Source organism: Hyla sarda, chromosome 4, assembly GCF_029499605.1.
Source record: "Hyla sarda isolate aHylSar1 chromosome 4, aHylSar1.hap1, whole genome shotgun sequence".
NCBI classification, from domain to species: Eukaryota; Metazoa; Chordata; class Amphibia; order Anura; family Hylidae; genus Hyla; species Hyla sarda.
The window spans coordinates 69,784,469-69,807,049 of record NC_079192.1 but is presented as its reverse complement, the minus strand read 5'-3'; the positions used below and the strand labels follow the sequence as shown (position 1 = coordinate 69,807,049).

General features: G+C 43.0%; 1 protein-coding gene across 7 annotated transcripts in view; it reads right to left on the bottom strand.

Moving 5' to 3' along the window:
* Nucleotides 1-22,581, bottom strand: part of GPAT2 (glycerol-3-phosphate acyltransferase 2, mitochondrial) — a 60,607-nt gene that overhangs the window by 22,207 nt on the left and 15,819 nt on the right. For all 7 annotated transcript variants that reach the window (XM_056571368.1, XM_056571373.1, XM_056571367.1 and 4 more), the window contains exons 8-13: nt 21,588-21,727; nt 8,058-8,139; nt 7,010-7,222; nt 6,828-6,935; nt 4,840-4,925; nt 2,912-3,012 (exon numbers count right to left, since the gene is read on the bottom strand). In XM_056571368.1, coding sequence (XP_056427343.1) covers nt 2,912-3,012; nt 4,840-4,925; nt 6,828-6,935; nt 7,010-7,222; nt 8,058-8,139; nt 21,588-21,727 — 730 coding nt within the window. The remainder of the gene's footprint in view (nt 1-2,911; nt 3,013-4,839; nt 4,926-6,827; nt 6,936-7,009; nt 7,223-8,057; nt 8,140-21,587; nt 21,728-22,581) is intronic.

Sequence of the window (22,581 nt, the reverse complement as noted above, 5' to 3'; positions counted from 1 at the left end):
TGTTGTTCACAGACATCTCCATCCAATCTGACTGCGCTTCAGCTTTATTGCCAAGTAGAATAGACAAACATTGTCATCTCTAATGCACATCTGGTAGAGAGATACCACAAAAGACTGGCAGCTGTAATGGCAGCCAAAGGAGGTTCTACCAAGTACTGACTCGGTGGTCAACAAATGTCATTTTTTTACTCTTATTAGTGCATTTTTTTTTTGTTGATCAAATGGTAAAAAGTGTATAAATAAGTCTATTAGAATTCCAGTTTGTAACTGTAGCAAAATGTATAGTTATGCAAGACACTGAAAATGTTCAGATTTTAGGTAAAGGTATGTTCTATTCACGCATCAATAAAGCTAAAAATAAGACTGACTCAAGTCATGAATTTCACGATGTCATGTGCTTATATCTACACAATGAAAGGAATAAATTCATGGGACAAGGGGGTAGTGTTTATTAAAGAGAGAATGCTGGGCACAATGGATATTTCAGTGCCTTTAAGTGCTGTTAACAATTTGGATACGGTTTTCTTCACAATGTATGAGTCACACCTGTCAAAGGCCTTGGTCAAGAATTCATCCTGGTATGGAGGAACAATAGAGCAGTAAATGCTGTTCCTCAAAATTGGATTGGCACAATCTTTATATAACTTAGCTTTAAATAAATACAGGAAGTTATTTTTGGATGCACTGAAGCAACATTCCCATAGTGCTCTGCAGTGGGTACTGCTTTAAAGCTACAGTGACCCCCCCGACCTACGATGGCCATCGCATGTTGAAGGCAGCATCAACATACGATGCTTTTGTATGTCGGGGCCATCGCATAAACGGCTATCCGGCAGCGCAGACTGCTTCAGCTGCCACCGGATAGCCGATTACGGTGCCCTGTGTGTTCCACTGACGATCACTTACCTGTCCTCGGGGCTCCGGCGCATCCTCTTCAGGATCCCCTCCATCGTCGCCGCTCTCCATCGTCGTCATCACGTCGCTGCGCACGCCGTCCCGTCATCCAATAGGAGCGGCGTGCGTAACAATGTGATGGCGGCGACGGAGAGCGAAGATGCCGGGGAAGCAGAGGCCTTGCCGGAGCGTCGGGGGACACGGCAACAGCGATGGAAGGCGACATCCAGGGCAGCGGTGACGGTCCGGAGCGGCGGGGACAGGTGAGTACAACTTCCTATACCAGTGGTCTTCAACCTGCGGACCTCCAGATGTTGCAAAACTACAACTCCCAGCATGCCCGCACAGCCAACGGCTGTCCGGGCATTCTGGGTGTTGTAGTTTTGCAACATCTGGAGGTCCGCAGGTTGTAGACCACTGTCCTATACTTTACATTGAACGGATCCCTCAACATACGATGGTTTCAACAAACGATGGTCCGTTTGGAACAGATTACCATCGTATGTTGAGGGACAACTGTACTTTACTACTATGTAAAAAAAATTATAATAATAATTATGACAACCATATAAAGTGGTATTACAGATCACAGAAACATATGACATCTACTGTGGATATGCCACAAGTGTCTCATAGATGTGAGCCTCTCATTTGGCACCTGCATTTATGTCACTTGCTCAGATGTTTTCATAAATCCCACAGAATTAATGGAGAGAGCCGCACATATGAATATTCATGTTCCCTTTTTTCACCCTACCAGTATAGGGTAATTGGTAGTAACCTTAACAGACCGGGTTTGTGGGATATCGGTTATTAACATGTCTTTTAGACATGAATTATTCCTTTAACCCTTCTCCATAAATTACACAAAGATAGTCACTATTTTTAAAGTTCCCACTTACTAAAATACAATGAAGCACACTAAAGGCTTTGATCCTACACTCTGCTGTATATTAAAAGCACAAATTAAAGTTGTACTACACCCCTAGACATCCCTAGATAGGGAATAAGAAGTCTGTGGGACCACCGCTGCACCCGGCGATCTCCTGGCATTCATTTAGAGCATCGGATGCAGCGCCGGAGGCTTATGATGTCATGGCCTCGCCCCCTCAATGCAAGTCGATGGGAGGGTGTGTGACGGATGTCACGCCCCCTCCCATAGATTTGCATTGAGGGGGCAGGGCTGTGATATCCCGTTGGGGTGTGGCCGTGATGTCACGAGACTCCGCCCAGCGTCGCCAGTCATCCGGCACGGAGCGAAGTTCTCTCAGTGCACCGGATGTCTGGGGTGCCACAGCAGAGATCGCGGAGGTCCCCGCAATCAGACACCTTTGGATAAGATGTCTAGGGGCGGAGAACCCCTTTAAAAGGAAAACTGTCACATGTTCAATCCCGCACTAACCACAGGTACTGACGTACCGATACCGGTACCGATTCATATGATCCCTACCTTGCCCGGTTCCGTCCGGCCGTTGGCCCGCAATCTTAGTTTTTTTATATATATGCAAATGTGGCTGTTACTTGCACGGGCGGGGATTTCAGGAGCCTAGTGGCAATGTGACGGCAGCGCCGCCCGTCCGGAGCGCCACCCACTTATGAAAATTCATCCCCCCTCAATCCGACTCTCTCCCCGCCGCTCCTAACTGGTCTTGACTGCGCATGTCAGGAAGCAGCACATGCGCAGTGAAGACCAGTTAGGAGTGATGGGGAGAGGGAGAGCTGGAGGGAGGGGGGATGAAAATTCGTAAGCGTCCGGCACTGTGGACGGGCGGCGCTGATGTCACAGTGCCACTAGGCTCCTGAAATCTCCGCCCAAGCCAGTTACAGCCACATTTGCATATATAGAAAAAACGGATCCTGGAAAGGTAGGGATCATATGAATAAGTGTCCTCCGCACTATCCATCAGTACCTGTGGTCAGTGCGGGAGTGAACATGTGACAGTGTCTAGTACTACTCATCCTGCATGCTGTGTGTCAATGTAATAGATATTGTCCAGCTACAATAACATCACACTACCTCTCAATGAATGCAGCAGGAATCCATCAACTAACGCTTTTTCTGATTCTTGTGCTGTTTCCTGCTCTCTATCCAGTGCAGTCTCATCAAACATGCTATACCTGCACAGAAAATATTGGGGGAAAAAAAAAATGTCTTACCACCAACCATGCATGCAGAGGACACTGAGGTCTATAAAGTAGTTATCACTGGAGAAGGCAGGCTAGTAGGCATCTTCAAAAACTGTGTTTGGTTTTAGCAGTTCCTGTCTTGTCATGACTAAAGGCAGAACATTTGCAGTACGTTTTGTCTCAATTCATTTGCATAATAGTTTTATCTGATTTGGAGAGAACAATACATATTTTAAAGCCACTAACCAGCAGCTAACTGCAGGAGTCATACTACTGAGTCCTCGATATCAGCTGCTCTCTCCAGAGGAACCAGGGGGGGGCCCACGATCTCCCTGCAGCACCCACGGGTGCTGAATCTCCAGTTTCGGAAACCTCCTGGATTCCGGGACTGGGGACGTGACGTCACGCCACGCCCCCTCCATTCATGTCTATGGGAGGTGGTGTGACTGCCGTCACGCCCCCTCCCATAGACATGAATGGAAGGGATGTAGCGTGACGTCACGTCCCCAGTCCCGGAAACATGGAGGTTTCCGAAACTGGAGATTCAGCACCAGCATAGAATGCGGGTGGTGCTGCAGGGAGATCACGGGGGGGGTCTCAGCAGCGCCCCCCCCCCCCCTCCCCGCGATCAGACATCAAAGGATAGGGGATAAAATGTTTTTACCCGGAATGCCACTTTAATCTGTGCCCTATATTCTTTCTGTTCCTATATGCTTTTGTACGATTTCTATTGTACTTGTCAGTGTTTATAAATGTCACATGCTCCTTATTTGTACCTTCGTGTATATCTCATTTTTGTATGGTTGTATATTGTTTTATTTATGTATGTGTATCTATGTATCTGGCCTTCGGGCTGCACCCTAGATGAAGGAAAGGGAGGGATTGTCTTGTTGTTTTTGTATTTTTTCATTTCTGTCCTGCCAATACCAATGGCCCTAAAGGCATGACATATTAGTTGCCACATGTGGGCTTTGGACGTGTCCAGTTATTTTTTAATAATATCTCCTCTGGTCTGATGATCAGCCACTCGAAGGCTTGGAATCAATATATAATATTTTGCCAAAAGAGCTGTGAATGATTTAGGCAATACAGACCACAACCCACACAATTCTTCTCATTTACCCAAGAAATAAGATTCTTCATTATTTAAGACAGGATCTCTGAAGTGTAATCCCAAGTGGGGATATAAATAGTCCTGGATAGGATGGAATGAAATGTTCTCCTTCTGACAGCTGAAATTGTATTTCTTTTTATCTAACCAGTGCTTTTATTGTGTCATTTCTACACAGTCTATACACTATGTAGGGTATTGAAGACAAAAAAAAAAAAAAGAACACAAGACGCCGTAATAGTTTAATAGTTTGCAAACACTGTCTTGAAAGGGAAACAGGGAGAACAATGTTTGCAATTGTTTTAGAACTAGTTATAAAAATGCAGACAATGCTTAAACAACATTATATAGTGATTACCATCTGATTCAGGGATGGACGCACTCAAAATCTCCATACAGAATCCCCATAGATGGCAATGCCTGCGGAGCGAATTCTGCCTAAAGAATGGACAAGACCATTCTCTTGGCGGGGATATTCACTGCTAAATTCCTTAGTAAGCACTACTGCTGCCTTTTTCAGGATTAGTGGAGGTCCCAGAATTTGGATACCCAACATCACAAAGTTCTGGCAAATCCTATTGTTTTATAAGACAAAATACCCTATAATCCACTGACAGTATATGGCTAATTTCTAGCCCTGACATTTTTTATCCAAACAACTACTTCTGATGTAGCATAAAAAAATACAGTGATTTTGTTTTTATTACCTTGTGCCCAGAATTCGAGGCAGAAGAGTCTCCCGCAAGCTTGAGACAGGTGCTGAATGTTTCCAAGTATAGTTGCTTATGTACTCCTGTAACAGAAAACACAGACAATTCATGCCATAATGTGGGGCATATTACTGAGCAATTATAATATATATACCACCATCACAGATTGATATTTCTATTTAAAAGGTGATAATGTAAATCAGAAAACAAGGTGGATCCTCCAGCTCGGACAAGGATTAAAACACATACCGCATATACTCGAGTATAAGCCGACCCGAATATAAGCCGAGGCCCCTAATTTCACCCCAAAATCCCAGGAAAAGTTATTGACTTGAGTATAAGCCTAGGGTGGGAAATACATCATCCCCCCTGTCATCATCCAGACCCCCGTCATCATCCCCCCCCTTCATCATTACCGCCTGTCATCATCCCCCCTTCATCATCACCGCCTGTCATCATCCCCTTGTCATCATCCCATACCCCCCCCTTCATCATCCCCGAAGCACGGAGAAGAGGCCCCCCGGTGAAGATGACAGCCCGGAACCACTATCCCACCGGACGACCTCCCCACCAGACAGTCCTGCAGCACTGGACCAGCGCACCCTAACGTCCCGCCGAGCGGAGGCGAGTACAGAACTAAAGGGGGTGAGAGGGGGCTGGATGATGTCGAAGGCTGCAGTGGTCTTCAACCTGCGGACCTCCAGAGGGTTCAAAACTACAACTCCCAGCAAGCCCGGGCAGCCGGCTTGCTGGGAGTTGTAGTTTTGAAACCTCTGGAGGTCCGCAGGTTGAAGACCACTGAGGGCGGAGAGTTCACTCGAGTATAAGCCGAGGGGGGTGTTTTCAGCACGAAAAATCGTGCTGAAAAACTCGGCTTATACTCGAGTATATACAGTACTTTATTTTATCTTCAAGCTGAAAAGGTACATAGATGTGGATAAAATATGTACAATATGCCAAAGCGTTTCAAACAATAAGTGGGCAAAACCTGCATATTTATAAAGTTTGGGGTTCACATACATATGAGGAGGTCCTGCCTGTATTGGGGTACAGAGGGATTGGGCACATCATGTATCCATTACCCCCTTGCCGCCCCATGACATGGCACAGTTCACAATGGTAAGTGGGTCGTTCTGTTACATCATGGTGCAGGGTGCTGATGGGTCACAACAGCTGGAAGACTAATTGACTGCATGTCAGTAGAACACTGACTTACATAATGAATTCCAATACAAAAGGATTGCAAAATATTATATGAGCAATCAAAGAACTGCATATTCAAGTGCCATAGGGGGAAAAATAAAATCTAACAACATTTATTTAAAAAAGTAAAACATTTAAAAGTATACTCTCATTTAAGACATTTATGGCAAATCCACAGGAAGTGATCAGGAACCCGATGCCCATTTTAAGCTGTTTGCTTAACTCCCATTGAATTTATTTAAAAGAAACAGTGGATATGCCAAAATTATCACAAAATTTCACACATAACACAAAATATGAAGTTATAGGGGTATTCCCATCTCAGCTTTTCGGTTTCCTAGCCTCTGGAGGTAGTCAGGAAGTCAATAGGAGTTATGCAAATTGCGTAATTCAGCCTGCTTTGGCTGTATTTGGCCTTCCAACCACCTTTGGAAAGCCAAAAACAAGCCGGAGGAGGCCAGAAAGCATAGTTAGGAATACGGCTAATGCTGACAAAAAAAATATATAAAAATATTATGGCTCTCTGAATTGACAAACAACAACAGGCTGTGTCGGTAAAAGGTTAAGCTTAACAGAAAATTCATAAATGTTGTGAAAACAAACACCTAGAATCCGGAAAGGGAACAGTACACTAAACTTGCTAACAACTAATATGTGCAGTACATGTTCAATTAATTCTCAGAAAACGTTCATAATTTAAGAGTTTCAACACACAGTGTCACTAGATACAGCTCATTGTGTAAAAACTGAATAATGCAAATGTAGGAAATAAAAGAACCAACCTGTAGTGAAAAAGGCTGAGCAAAATCCACACGTGCACAACCTAGCGAGCTGGACCAGGGACAAAAGGCGGACGTGAGGAATCGCCACAATCCCGGAAAAGATGCCAGCTAATGGAACAAGACAGATGTTAGAGGAGGAGGGGTAGACATCCAGGAACATCTTGGTATGGGTACAAACTAACCTTTCTACCACTGCTGGCAGATTCCGGACAAGAGTCATAGGATATACCCACAGGTGCAATAAGGATGTCCGTAACCACCCCAGACTGCACAGCTGACATCATCTGCTGGATCCATTCACGGGCAGCAGGAGAAACTTTGCGACAACTTGCAGAAGAGGTGAACTCCAAAAACACCAGCAAATGTTGCCCTTCAGAGAGCAATTTCTCAATAAACTGTTAGAGGTTACAAAGTTTTAGAGTAAAACAGTGAAAAGAACCATGTAAAGTCATAAAACTGCATATCATTTTAAAGGGCTACTCTAGGGAAGTACATAAAAAAAAAAAAAGCTCCAAAGCCACATTACCTGGGTATGTTCCCTGTAAAGGCTCCTGCCTGATATGCATGGCTCCTGTGGCACCCTTTACTCATTGCAGCTCTCCTCTCACTGCTATCCAGCCTCCTCTCTGAGAGCAGCCCCCACCCTCCTGCTCTGTGAGCAAAGAGATACAGAGTGTGATTGGCTGAGGCGGCACGCGCCTCCCAGCTTTCAGCACTAAAGGAAGCATGCCTCAGTGCAGGGCAGAAACCATGTGTTCTGTGGCTCTCAGGAGGGTGGGGGCTGCTTTAAGAGATTTGGAAAGGGACACAGGATGGCTGAAGGACGTCTTTTCCTCACTCCATGTATGCAAGTGACAACTGAAAGAAGGGAAACTGCTCTAGATAGCTAATGAATGATATTTAGACCATTACATAGGTTGGTAAGGGAGAAAGGATGGACTATGGATTTAGTTCCTTGGAGTAACCCTTTAATAATTAAATCTATACATAATAGAGCTATTCATAGGATAGATGGACAATTTACATCAGTGTTTTCCAAACAGCGTGTCTCCAGCTGTTGCAAAACTGCAACTTTCAGCATGCCCGGACAGCCTTCAGCTGTCCGGAAATGCTGGGAGTTGTAGTTTTGCAACAGCTGGAGACACACCGTTCTGGAAAATACTGATTTACACAGAGGTAGATAAAGGACAAGAATGACAAAAATGCATTCTTTAAGGCTTCATCCCTCACCACAGAAAGAACAGCTTGACCGACTGGCTTGGATGATCCATTTGGTGGAATAAAGACAACTCCCAATTTCTGCAGGAACCACCTAAGAGCCCCAGAACAAAAGAAACAATGTCAGAGATGGAAAAAAAATCATGAAGGCTTTAATGCAACCCAAGAGGTGAGCATTTCGGTTTTAGTGAGGTTAGGCACAATATTCTCCCAGCCTCAGACATTTTAGCTTGTGAAGATCCTCAAGTGCTAAGACAACTGCAATACCTCAACTCAATGCATCATGGTCTGGACTCTCACAACTTTCTTTACACATTATTAGGGTATATTCACACTTTGTATATTACACACATAATTCAGCGCACAAATTCCAAACCAATCCCACCTTGAATGAAAGTTCTATTGACTTTAAGACAACAAACAAGAGCGCTCCTTGGTGTGACACCTTCAGCATAAAAGGTTAAAAACAAGTGAGCCGAGGACCAACTCACCTAAAACGGTTGTGCAAATTCCGGCCGTAAATGTTGGCACCCCTGAAATTTTTCAAGAAAATTAAGTATTTCTCAACGAAAAGGATTGCAGTAACACATGTTTTGCTATATACATGTTTATTCCCTTTGTGTGTATTGGAACTAAACCAAAAAAGGGAGGGGAAAAAAAAAGCAAATTGGAATCAGTTGATTCCTATAACCATCAATAAGCTTCTTACACCTCTCAGCGCTTTGTTGCCAGCCATCCATTTCTGGGTGCTTTTTCACGTATGTTTGGGGTCATTGTCCTGCTTGAAACAATCTTGTTTTTCCACAATTTTGATAGGGTGCCAATAATTTTGTCCAGCCAATTTTTGGAGTTTGGTGACATTATGTCCAATTAGCTTTTTTTCCCTCCCTTTCTTTGGTTTAGTTCCAATACACACAACGTGTTACTGCAATCCTTTTCTGTGAGAAATGCTTCATTTTCTTAAAAAAAGTCAGGGGCACCAACATTTACGGCCATGACTGTATAAGCACTGCTGCACATTCCTCCTCACGCTCAAAGCGTGAACAATTGACTCAGATACCACTTCAACCTCCACGGAGGATAAAAGGCGCTGCCAATAAGGTGATCCAAGAAAGTATAAAAGCTGGTTTTATTAAAACATACTACGCGTTATGAAACCGGACCGGTTTCTTCTTCAGGTATATACCTGAAGAAGAAACAGGTCTGATTTCAGGTATATTACCTGAAGAAGAAACCGGTCCGGTTTCGTAACGCGTAGGATGTTTTAATAAAACCAGCTTTTATACTTTCTTGGATCACCTTATTGGCAGCGCCTATTATCCTCCGTGGAGGTTGAAGTGGTATCGGAGTCCATTGACTTTAAGGGCATCTGCACAGTGAAGAATCTCCACTTGCAGATTTCTGATCAGGAATTCAGCTCTGAGATTCCATCTGGCGCAGTAGGATCGCGCAGACCAGCGGTATCACCTTTGATGGCAATGCAGTCCGTGCGTAATCCCGCTGAAAGAATGAACATGTTTATTCTTTGGTGGATCAATTTTAGGGGCGTAATTCTCCACCGCTGAAATTTCGTAGTGTGAATGGGTCGGCAGAAGGCCCATTCACAAGAATGTTAAAGGGGTTATACAGGAAAAAACTTTTTTTTATATATCAACTAGCTCCAGAAAGTTAAACAGATTTGTAAATGACTTCTATTAAAAAAATCTTAATCCTTTCAGTACTTATGACCTTCTGAAGTTAAGGTTGTTCTTTTCTGTCTAAGTGCTCCCTGATGACACGTCTCGGGAACCGCCCAGTTTAGAAGAGGTTTGCTATGGGGATTTGCTTCTAAACTGGGCGGTTCCCGAGACACGTGTCATCAGGGAGCACTCTGACAGAAAAGAACAACCTTAACTTCAGAAGCTCATAAGTACTGAAAGGATTAAGATTTTTTTAATAGAAGTAATTTACAAATCTGTTTAACTTTCTGGAGCCAGTAGATATATTTTTTCCTGGATAACCCCTTTAAGGTTCACAGAGCGGAATTCCAGATCACGAGTTCACACGCGGAAATTCCATAGTGTGAACATAACCTAATGGTCTTTCAATAAGGAACTTCCACAGATGAAATTTCAAAGCAGAATTATATTCTGCCATTATAATCTGTGGGTAAAAGCCCACTGAAGTCAATGGGACTTTATTTTTACTAACAAAATGAGCTTTGAACAGAACTGATGCAGAATTTTAGAGTGGATCAAAATGGCTGATTTCCTGATCCTCCTCCCGATTTCTTCTTCAAATTCCACATCAAATTCTGCGCCATTTCCGCGCCAAGCAAAAGATGGCGGACTTGCTGAATTTCCTAACCAAAATGATTCTCTTAAAGGGGTTCCCGCAATATTAAATGGGTACTCTCATTAAACATAATTTTTTTAATTAAATAGATTATGCCTAAATAAAAATGTTTCTAATATATGTAATAAAAAAATAAAAAAATCTCTCTTTCACTCTTTAATTTAAATTTGAAATCCTGGCCACTAGGTGTCACCCCTACATGGTCCAGGAATAATTTTCACCCCCTCACGTCGCGCACGTACGGACCACTGCTGGTCGGGCAGCGTGATCCGGAATGCGCATCCTCAGCTCGCTCTCTGCCTGTATATGAAACAGGCAGAGAGGAAGCACAGTGCTCGTGCACGCGTAATTTTAATATCCCCGCCCCCCCCCCCCCCTGCATCTCCCCTTCTCATTCATTGCAGCGTGCAAGCATACAGGAAGATGGGGGAATATATAAATCAACTGATACCAGAAAGTTAAACAGATTTGTAAATTACTTCTATTTACAAATCTTAATCCTTCCAGTACTTATCAGCTGCTGTTGTGTAGTTCTTTCCAGTCTGACCACAGTGCTCTCTGCTGTCACCTCTGTCTGTGTCAGGAACTGTCCAGAGCAGGAGAGCTTTTCTATGGGGATTTGCTCCTTCTCTGGGCAGTTCTTGACACAGACAGAGGTGTCAGCAGAGAGCACTGTGGTCAGACTGGAAGGATCTACGATCTACACAACTTCCTCTAGAGCAAACAGCAGCTGATAAGTCCTGGAAGGATTAAACATTTTTAAATAAAAGTCCTTTATAAATTGTATAATTTTCTGGCACCACTTGATTAGAAACAATTATTTTTCCTCCGGAGTTTCCCTTTAAGTAATAAGTTAAGAACAAACAAGGCTTTAATGTAGGTGCCTTTAAAGGGGTATTCCGGGTTTATACATCTCATCCCCTAGCCAAAGGATAGGGGATAAGATGTATGATCGCAGGGGTCCCACTGCTGGGGACCCCCGTGATCTAGGTGTAGCCCCCGGCAGAATGGAGTTTGACCAATAGGATTTTGAGCAGATTTGTGTCCAGTAGCATAGACAACTCTACTGTAGTAGTGAAATGTAACTAGATTTTACATGTACTTGACCAATAAATTATCAGAAAGAAATGACAATCTATGAATAAACTTGCTCTATGAAATAACCCAGTCACGTCTACATAGCCCTTTTCTTCACAGGGATCGATGATACCTGCAACCTCCATCTGCACAAACATTCAAAAAAACAGGGAGCAACGCACAAAGCCCATGACGCCTTTTCGTATGCCAGCTTAATTTAGCTGTATTCTGAAAGTACACTACACATAGCAAAGGCAGCTTTTATGGGACGGGATCAATATTCATGAGAACACAGCCTACACTGTATTGACGTCTGACAATAATGGCAGGATCCCAGGCAAGGTGCCACTGGCTGACTGCTCAAAGTATGTGAGGCGGGAGGGTATTATTCCAGGTACTTGGTCAATGTAGAGTACCTTTTTGGGTTCCTTTCAAGACAATGCTACATTTGTTTTACATTGAATATACAGAATAATAAACTTTCTTTCAATGTCCAGATGTAGAAGAAAATGTAATTACCTAAAAGTGTGTCTGCTCATTTATAGTATTGTGAATAGCCTAGATCAGTGTTTTCCAGACCGTGTGCCTCCAGCTGTTGCAAAACTACAACTCCCACCAGCCAAAGGATGTCCAAGCATGCTGGGAGTTGTAGTTCAGTAACAGATGAAGGCGCACTGTCTGGAAAACACTGGATTAAGTCAATGTAAACATTATGAATGATGGAAATCACTTTCCTTCAGTCCATTGGCACCTTTGAAGGTGTACTCTGCTGCCCAGCAGTCAGAAGATTTTGTTCTGAACGCTTGGAGTGGGTGGCGGGGGCTCGTGATGTAATGGCCACGCCCCTTGTGACATCACACCACGCCCCCTCAATGCAAGACTATGAGAGAGGGCGTGGTGGCCACCATACCCCTCCCATAGACTTGCATTGAGGGGGTGTGGTGTGACATCACGAGGGGCGTGGCCGTGAAGTCACGACCCCAGCCGCCTGAACCCAGCCTTCTAAACAAACGCAGAGTGCTGCACAGAGATCGCGGGGGGCCCAGCGGTGAGACCCCCGCGATAAGACATCTTATCCCCTATCCTTTGGATAGGGGATAAGATGTCTAGGGGCGGAGTCCCCCTTTAAGTAGGATGATGATGGTTGTTAAGGGACTTCTAGTGAATAATTGTAGTCATACAAACTGGCCATATGCCATCAATGACCTTTCCATGATCATTCATGTAACCAGGGACTGCAACACCAAGGACCAGAAACTACTGGACAAATGTTTTAAACATGGCTGACTTCTTTGTTGATAATGGTGGTCTGTCATTGGTCTGCTAAATCAAATCATTTTGGTTGAAAGTAAATTTTCATCAACAGTAGATTAATGTGTACAGGAAACTTTAAGCTGGCCATACACATGGACGTCAGCCGAACCTGACACCCACCAAATGTGCTTGGCCCCCCCCTGACACTCCCGTAATGGCATATATTAGAGCAGTGTTCCGAAACAAGGGTGCCTCCAGCTGTTGCAAAACTACAAATCCAAGCATGCCCCCCTTGATCACCCCAACCCTGTGTCTCTTCTCCACCCTTGATTCCTAGCTGTGTCACCAAATCCCCCCCCCCCTCCCGTGCCATTTCATTCGCCCTGTGCCACTTCATTACCTCCCTTGTTCCCCTCCCCCCCTTTACCACTTCATAACATGTCTTATCCCGCTCCCCCCCCCCTATTTGCCATTTAATTGCCTCCCTTGCTGTCCCCCGTGTCACTTCATTATCTCCCTTGTACCCCGTGTCACTTCATTGCCTCCTTTGTTCCCCCCTGTACCACCTCATTACCTCCCTTTATCCCACTTCATCTGGTTTTGGTTCAAAGAACTGCACCAACAACTGCACCTCAAACTGCATCAAAACCTGCTTGTGCGTTCCAAGAGTTACCCTTAGTTCTTATAATCCTCTTGTTTACTTAACCCCTTAAGGACCAAACCAATTTTGGCCTTAAAGGGGTACTCCTGTGGAATTTTAAATTTTTTTCCCAATCAACTGGTGCTTGAAAGTTAAACAGATTTATAAATTACTTCTATTAGAAATCTTAACCCTTTCAGTACTTAGCTGCTGTATACTCAACAAGAAGTTGTATAGTTTCTGTCTGACCACAGTGCTCTCTGCTGACACCTCTGTCCATGTCTGGAACTGTCCAGAGCAGGAGAGGTTTGCTATGGGGATTTGATCCTACTATGGACAGTTCCTGACATGGACAGAGGTGTCAGTAGAGAGCACTGTGGTCAGACAGAAACTATACAACTTCCTCTGTAGTATACAACAGCAGTACTGGAAGGGTTAAAAAGTACCTGTCACCAAATAAACCATTCTAAAATAACTCAGGATTTTGTTTCCAAACTACTCCTAACACTCCTCCCACCCTTAAAGGGGTACTCTGCCCCTGGTATCTTATCCCCTATCCAAAGGATAGGGGATATGATGTCAGATCACCGCGGTCCCACTGCTGGGGACCCCGGGGATCGCCACTGCGACACCCCGCCATCATTACTGCCACAGAGCGAGTTCGCTCTGTGCGTAATGACGGGCAATACAGGGGCCGGAGCAGCGTTATGTCAATACTCCGCCCCTCATGACATCACGGCCCGTTCCCCTTAATGCAAGTCTACGGCAGGGGGCGTGACGACCGCCACGCCCCCTCCTATACACTTGTATTGAATGGGGCGGGCCGTGACATCACAAGGGGCGGAGCCCTGTATTGCCCGGCATTACGTGCAGAGCGATATCGCTCTGCGCAGTAATGACAGCGGGGTGCTGCAGCAGCGATCCCCGGGGTCCCCAGCAGCGGGACCGCGGCGATCTGACATCTTATCCCCTATCCTTTGGATAGGGGATAAGATGTCAAGGGGCGGAATACCCCTTTAAAAAAAATTCAGAGCTTTACAAAGCTGTATATCTTACCTTTCTTCTTGCTCCCAGCAGGAGAAAGTGGGCGTTTCCCAGAAGGCATGACATCACTGAAGTCTGCTGGGGGACCACTTCTGCCCTCACATGGTTGCAGTGCTGTGATGAATAGAAGACCTCAGCAACACAGACTGAAACATGCACAGAGCCTATCAGTGAGGCTCTCCTGCAGGTTTCAGTCTGTGCAGCTTTTTGTGAGACTCTGTGGAGATTTCAGTTTCTGTGGAGCTGTCAATCAAGCTCAGTGCAGCTAGAAACACTTCCTGAGGAGACCAAACTCCCTGTATTAATTGTGGCAGGGAACAGAACAGAGCCACCTAGTGGTCGTTTTTTCTATTACATTTTAAACATATTTAATGTTGATAATTAACAAAAGCAAGTGAATGGGAAAGTGTCTGCTAATTACACAAGGAACAATATATTACAAGTTTTATTTGGTGACAGTACTCTAAGAATTTTAATTAAAGTAATTTACAACTCTATAACTTTCTGGAGCCAGTTGATGTGAAAAAAAAATTATGAAACGAAAACCGCATTTTTACGCTGTACACTTTACGCTAAAAATGATGTTTTCTTTATTGAGTGGGTCACTAAGATTAAAATGATACCTACGTTTACGTACTTTTCTATTATACTGCTTTTAACCCCTTAACCTGTTAAGGACACAGAGCATGCAGGTACACTCTTATGCCCTGGTACTTAAGGACCAAGGACGTACATGTCAGTCCTGGTCCCGTTAACGGTGTTTAAACCATTCTCACCAGAGGAGAACAGGTTAAAGCCCGTGGGTCCCGGTTGCTACAGGCAGACGGGACCAACGGCTAATGCCGGGTACCGTCGTTCGGGCCGATGCCCGGCATTAACCCTTTAACCCAAAGTTGATTGCGGCATCTAAAATTAAAGTGTCCCAATAAGCTTACCGGTCGACGAGAGGGTCCTCACCTGCCTCTCTGTCCTCAGTTCGGCGATCTGCTGCTCCTAGCCTGGCAGCAGGCTACAGCAGTAGATCACCAGTTACACTGATCAGTGGTTTGCTATGGCAGAGCACTGATCAGTATATGCAACCAGAAGATTGCATGTTTTAGCCCCTGAGGGGGGGGGGGGGGGGAATTAAAAAAATAAAATAAAAGTGTGCAAAAAAAAAAAAACAGTTAAAAGTGAATTAACCACTTCCCTAAAAAAAAGTTCAAATCACCCCCCTTTTCTCATTTTTAAAATAAAATAATGTAATAAAAATCATCATGTGTGGTAGTGCCACGTGCGTAAATGTCCGAACTATTAAAATATAAGGTTAGCTACAACGCACAGTTGATGGCGTACACGTAAAAAAAATACTAAATACCAAAATTGCGCATTTTTGGTCACTTCATATACAATAAAAATATTAATAAAAAGCAATCAAAAAGTCCCATCAAAACAAAAATGATACCGATAAAAACTAAAGACCATGGGGCAAAAAATTTAGCCCTCATATAGCCCCGTATGCGGAAAAATAAAAAAGTTACAGGGGTCATTAGCATTTTTAGCATTTTTTAAAGTAGTAAAATAAAATCAAACCTACATAAATTGAGTATCTCTGTAACCGTATGGACCTACAGAATAAAGATAAGGTGTCATTTTTACCAAAAAGTGCTCTGTGTAGAAACGGAAGCCCTAAAAAGTTACAAATTGGCATTTTTTTTAGCCCACAATTATATATATTTTTTGGTTTTGCAGTAGATTTTGTTATGGAATGATTAATGTCATTACAAATTACAATTGGTGGCGCAAAAAACAAGCCCTTATATGGGTCTGTAGGTGCAAAATTGAAAGAGTTATGATTTTTAGAAGGTGAGGAGGAAAAAATTAAATTTGGAAAAAAGGAAAAACTTAAGGATAAAATGGGCTTAGTCCTTAAGGGGTTAAGGACGCAGCCAATTTTATTTTTGCATTTGTTTTTTCCTCCTCGCCGCCTTCTAAAAATCATAACTCATATTTTTATCCACAGATGAGTATGAGGGCTTGTTTTCTGCGCAACCAGTTATACTTTGTAATGATATCACTCACTTTACCATAAAATGTATGGCGCAAGCAAAAAAATACTATTTGTGTGGGGAAATTGAAAAGAAAAACTAAATTTTGCAAATTTTGAAAGGTTTCGTTTTCACGCTGTACAATTTACAGTAAAAATGATGTGTTCTTTATTCTGTGGATCAATACGATTAAAATGATACCCATGATTACATACTTTTCTATTATTGTACCACTTTAAAAAAAATCTCAAACTTTTTAACCAAATTAGTACATTTAAAATCCCCCTATTTTGACGACCTGTAACCTTTTTATTTTTTCATATAAGCGGCGTTATGAGGGCTAATTTTTTTGCTCCATGATCTGTACTTTTTATTGATACCACATTTGCATATATGAAAAAAAAATAAAAATTCTTGGAATATGATGTGACAAAAAAGCTGCAATTTTGGACTTTTTTTTGTACGTTTACGCCGTTCACCGTACGGGATCAATACGCACGCGGCGATACCAAATATGTTTACTAATTTATTTATTTTTTACACTTTCTGGGGGTAAAAGGGGAAAAAGGGATTTCTCACATTTATTTTTATTTTTTTTTAAACACTTTTTATGTTCCCATAGGGGTTGATTGCTAATACTGTTCAGTGCTACTGCTTTATCTCAGAGCAGAGGACCCCTGGAGAAGGCCGGTGAGGGGACCTCCGGCCGCCATGCTGGATGATCGGATCCCCACGACAGTGCTGCCGGCGATCCGATCATTCATTTTACCGACTGCACTGCCGTGATCTGTATTGATCATGGCATCTGAGGGGTTAATGGCAGACATCAGCGCAATCGCAGCCGGGACCCACCGTGCATGAGGCAAGCACCACTCCGGTGCTCACGGTCATGTACCGGACTTAAATGTACGTCCTGGTGCGTTAAGTACCTTAAGTACCACAACACCATTTACGCCCTGTGTCGTTATGGGGTTAAAAAAAATCTCAAACTTTTTGTTTTTACAAAATAGGTATGTTTTAAATCGCCCTATTTTAACCATCTCTAACTTTTCTATTTTTCCGTAAACAGGGCTGTATGAGGGCTGATTTTTTGCACCATGACCTGTAGTTTTATTTTAGAACCACTTTCGTGTATATGAAACTATTTGATCACTTTTTTTTTTTGTGAATGTGATGTGACCAAAAATCAGCAATTTTGGACTTTTTTTTTTTTTTATTTTATTTTTTTTACATTTATGCCGTTCACCATACGGGATCATTAATATTATATTTTGATATCTATATCGATCATTAGACTGCAAATCATAGCACTGATTAGTATTATCGTTATGGGCGATCTTCTGCTCTGGTCTGCTGGAGTGCAGATCAGAGTAGAAGACCCCGGGAGAGCGTCGGAGGCAGGTGAGGGGACCTCCGTCCACCATCTTAGCTTATCTGATCGACTGGGCCGTGGGCAGATCAGATCAGCCATTACAATCGCCACACTGCCGCAAATGCTGTGATCTGTATTGAGGGGTTAATGGCGGACATCAGCATGATCGCTGATGTCCGCCATTACCGGTAGGTCCAGGACCTGCCATGCATGATGCTAGCACCGCTCTGGTGCTCGGGTCATGTACAGGACGTAAATGTACATCCTGGTGCGAGAAGTACCAGAGCATCAGGACCTACATTTACGTCCATCGTCGCTAAGGGGTTAAACTGGCCACACACGTCCCGAAATGTTTGTTTTCATATCAGAGAAGATCCCTTTACAAAAAAAACAGGCAGGACATGAGGGTTGAAGGCAACTAATATAAATGATGTAATGATAAGAAAAAAAACAGGCTCTTCAGTGTGGAAAAATCTAGTAAATAGGAAAAAAGGCACAATCTTGAAGTTAGAACAGTGTTTCCCAACCAGTGGTTCTCCAGTTGTTGCAAAACTACAACTCTCCTCATAACATTCTGTCAGTGCATCATGGGAGTTGTAGTATGCTGCAGCTGGAGAGCCATCAGTTGGGAAACAATAATTTAGGGTCACAGCTCATTAGGAAGAAAAAAGAAAAATTTGCACTGGAATCGGCGCTGCATCAGGATAAAACCTCAGGAGTCGGCGATAAAAAAAAAAAAAAAAAAAAAAAAAAATTAAGCATCAATATATTTATTGAAACAAATAGAAATTAAAGTTACATACAGTAGCAATGACGTGTTTTGGGACTTAATTCCCTTCCTCAGATTGCAGATGTATCATATTTCCACCAAGGATACCAGTCCATATGCACATTGAGATGTTTACCACACTTACTTGCGGAATTGCTCAAGGCGTTGTCCTCCTTGTTTTTTTTTATCCCCTTTTTCTTTTCAATAGCTTATTAGGGGGGGACAGAAAGTGGTACACCTCATCAGGGGCGACCGTGCCACACCTCATTGGGGGGGGGGGCAGTGCCACACCTCATTGGGGGGGGGGCAGTGCCACACCTCATTGGGGGGGGGGGGGCAGTGCCACACCTCATTGGGGGGGGGGGGGACAGTGCCACACCTCATTAGGGGGGGGGGGACAGTGCCACACCTCATTAGGGGGGGGGGGGGGACAGTGCCACACCTCATTAGGGGGGGGGACAGTGCCACACCTCATTAGGGGGGGGGGGGACAGTGCCACACCTCATTAGGGGGGGGGGGGACAGTGCCACACCTCATTAGGGGGGGGGGGGACAGTGCCACACCTCATTAGGGGGGGGGACAGTGCCACACCTCATTAGGGGGGGGGGGGGGACAGTGCCACACCTCATTTAGGGGGGGGGGGGACAGTGCCCCACACCTTATTATGGATGTAAATCTACAGCTGTGCCTGCCAGCGCTATCCATCCATCGTTCTTGACGGAGCCATCAGCACTTTCACCCTGCACTGGGCGTCTGACCTCGGAGGTTATATACCGGCACTCATTTACTGATATCATCTACAGTGGAAATCCCTGCATACGAACTGTGTACCAATTTAACTCTTACAGAACGGTTTCTCTTTATATATGCTGGACTTAAAGTAATAAGTGCCGTTTACATTTTACTTGTTCCCAGAATTTCCATGAACGTTCAGTGCCAATATTTTGGCTGCACTGGATAGTTATTTCTTGCCTGTGTGGAAAAGATTATATTGATGGGTATACAGTATGCGTGCATTTTCTCCAAACTTGAGTTTTAGTATGCATTCCAGTGATTCAGCTCTCAAGGTGAGCCGCACAATGTATTCTCAGGATCTTCACTACTTTAAGATAAAAAAGAACTATTGTACGCTACCGTGTTTATCAGTGTTTCCCAAACCGTGTGCCTCCAGCTGTTGCAAAACTACAACTCCCAGCATGGCCGGACAGCCTTTAGCTGGCTATTAACCCTTTAGATCGCCGCTGTCAAAGCTGACAGCGGCGTCTAAAGGGACATGTGAATGCTCCCTGGTGGGCTAGTGGGGTGGATCGCCCCCCCCCCCGCAGCACGATCGCAGGGGGGCGATCCACTATAGAGGTAGCCGGTGGGCTTACCTCTGTTCCCTGCTGTCCCGCTCTGTCATTGATAGATCCTGGCTGGACCAGGCTCTATCAATGAATCACAGAGCTCACAGATTAACAGAGTTCAATAGAATCTATTCATCTGTCTGAGGAATCTAATGATTCCTCATAAGTCTAATAAAGTGTAAAAAAAAATAATAATAAATAAAAGTTTTAATAAAAGTTTGAAAGACACAAATTAACCCAGTGGTCTTCAAACTGTGCCCCTCCAGATGTTACAAAACTACAATTCCAAGCATGCCAGGACAGCCGTTGGCTGTCCGGGCATGCTGGGAGTTGTAGTTTTGCAACATCTGGAGGGCCACAGTGTGAAGACCGCTGCATTAACCCCTTCCATGTTAAAAGTTCAAATCACCCCCTTTTCCTATATAAAAACATGTAAACATAATAAAAATAAACATATTTGGTATCTCTTCGTGCGTAATTGTACAACCTATTAAAATATAACATTATGTATCCCGTACGGTAAATGTAAAAAAATACCAATCCACAGATTTGCAATTTTTATAATATCCCAGAAAAAAAAAGTTAAAAGCGATTAAAAAGTCAGATCAATACCAAAATGGTACCGATACAAAAAACAGATTATGGAGCAAAAAATGAGCCCCCATACAGCCTGGTATGTGAAAAAAAATAAAGCTACAGGGGAAAAAATGGCAATTAAAAAAATTAGAAAAAGTTCAGAATTAGTAAAACATGACGTAAACGATACAAATCTGGCATTGCTGTAATCAGGCGCCTAAAGTATAAAACTAACACATTATCTCAACCACAAGGTAAATGGCGCAGAAAAGAAAAACCACCAAATATGCAAAATTATCTTTTACTATTTCAATTTCACTTCCCTTAATATATATATATATATATATATATATATATATATATATATATATATATATATTTTTTTTTGTTTTTTTTGTTTCAGAGAATATGTTATTGAAAAATTAAAAGGTATCATTATAGTAGGTAGTTATCATTATAGTAGGTAGTTATCATTATAGTAGGTAGTTATGGGTATTATAGGGCGAGGAGGAAAAAATTAGAGCGTAAAAGCGAAAATTGGCCCGGACAAGTCGATCGTCATGAGGGACAAGTAGATTTTGCTCCATTTTAGTCCCGTGGACAAGTAGTTTTTTATAGAATTTCCACACCCCTGGAGCGATACCTGTTTTTACATCAAACTTACAATGTCACTGAAGCATATACAGTAAAATACCCTCCAGTTTATAGGCAACATTGGTAAAATGTCCACCGACTATGGAGTGTGCAGGGAATTGACATTCTGTTGTTGTAATTAGAGATGAGCGAATTTCCAGTAAATTCGATTGGTCACAAACTTCTCGGCTCGGCAGTTGATGACTTTTCCTGCATAAATTAGTTCAGCTTTCAGGTGCTCCGGTGGGCTGGAAAAGGTGGATACAGTCCTAGGAGACTCTTTCCTAGGACTGTATCCACCTTTTCCAGCCCACCGGAGCACCTGAAAGCTGAACTAATTTATACAGGATAATTCATCAACTGCCGAGCCGAGAAGTTTGTGACCAATCGAATTTACTGTAAGTTTGCTCATCTCTAGTTGTAATGTGAATACATCAGCTGAATGAAGGTGATAGGCGGTATATCTTTACCTGACCAATGGTGAACAGTCTGTCCTGTCCCAGGCAACACGGGGCACTCTAAGTTTTTGGGAGAATAAGATAAAAGGTACAAGAAAGAAATCCAGCCATGATGGATGAGTGGCGAGAAAGACAACTGGTGTTTTTGGACTCTAAAAAGCAAAAAACATAAGGACAAATTTACAGTACTTTAAAATGGCCATCAGGTCTCTCTAGTTATGACCATTTATCTTTCTCCAATTTAAAGCGGTACTCCGGTGGAAATTTTTTTTTTTTAAATCAACTGGTGCCAAAAAGTTAAAACAGATTTGTAAAGGACTTCTATTAAAAAATCTTTACCCTTCCAGTACTTATTAGCAGCTGTATGCTACAGAGGAAATTCTTTTCTTTTTGAATTTCTTTTTTGTCTTGTCCACAGTGCTCTCTGCTGGCACCTGATGCCCGTATCAGGAACTGTCTAGATCAGGAGAAAATCCTCATAGCAAACCTATGCTGCTCTAGACAGTTCCTGACATGAACAGAGGTGTCAGCAGAGAGCACTGAGAGACAAAAAAAAATTCAAAAAGTAAAGAATTTCTTCTGTAGCACACAGCTGCTAAAAAGGACTGGAAGGGTAAAGATTTTTTAATAGAAGTCATTTACAAATCTGTAACTTTCTGGCACCAGTTGATTTAAAAAAAAAAAATGTTTTCCAACGGGGTACCCCTTTAAGACCATGAAAGCAAAGGAACCTCTTTATTTAAAAAAAAATGTCACTGGTGGAAATGCTAAAACTAAAATTCACATGCAATTATTTTTAACATCACAATGATAACTGTATTAGCAAATTAATATATTTTATAGTTATTTATTTCACTACTAAAAATGTCATAATTCTGAGGGTGTTTCCTTCCAATCAGAAGGTAATCTGACACAGCTTCTAAACTTATAGATGCCACTAAATTGTGAAATACCTTGTTACAATATGTCCACACTGCAGAATGTCCGCCCAGAATAAAATAAAATG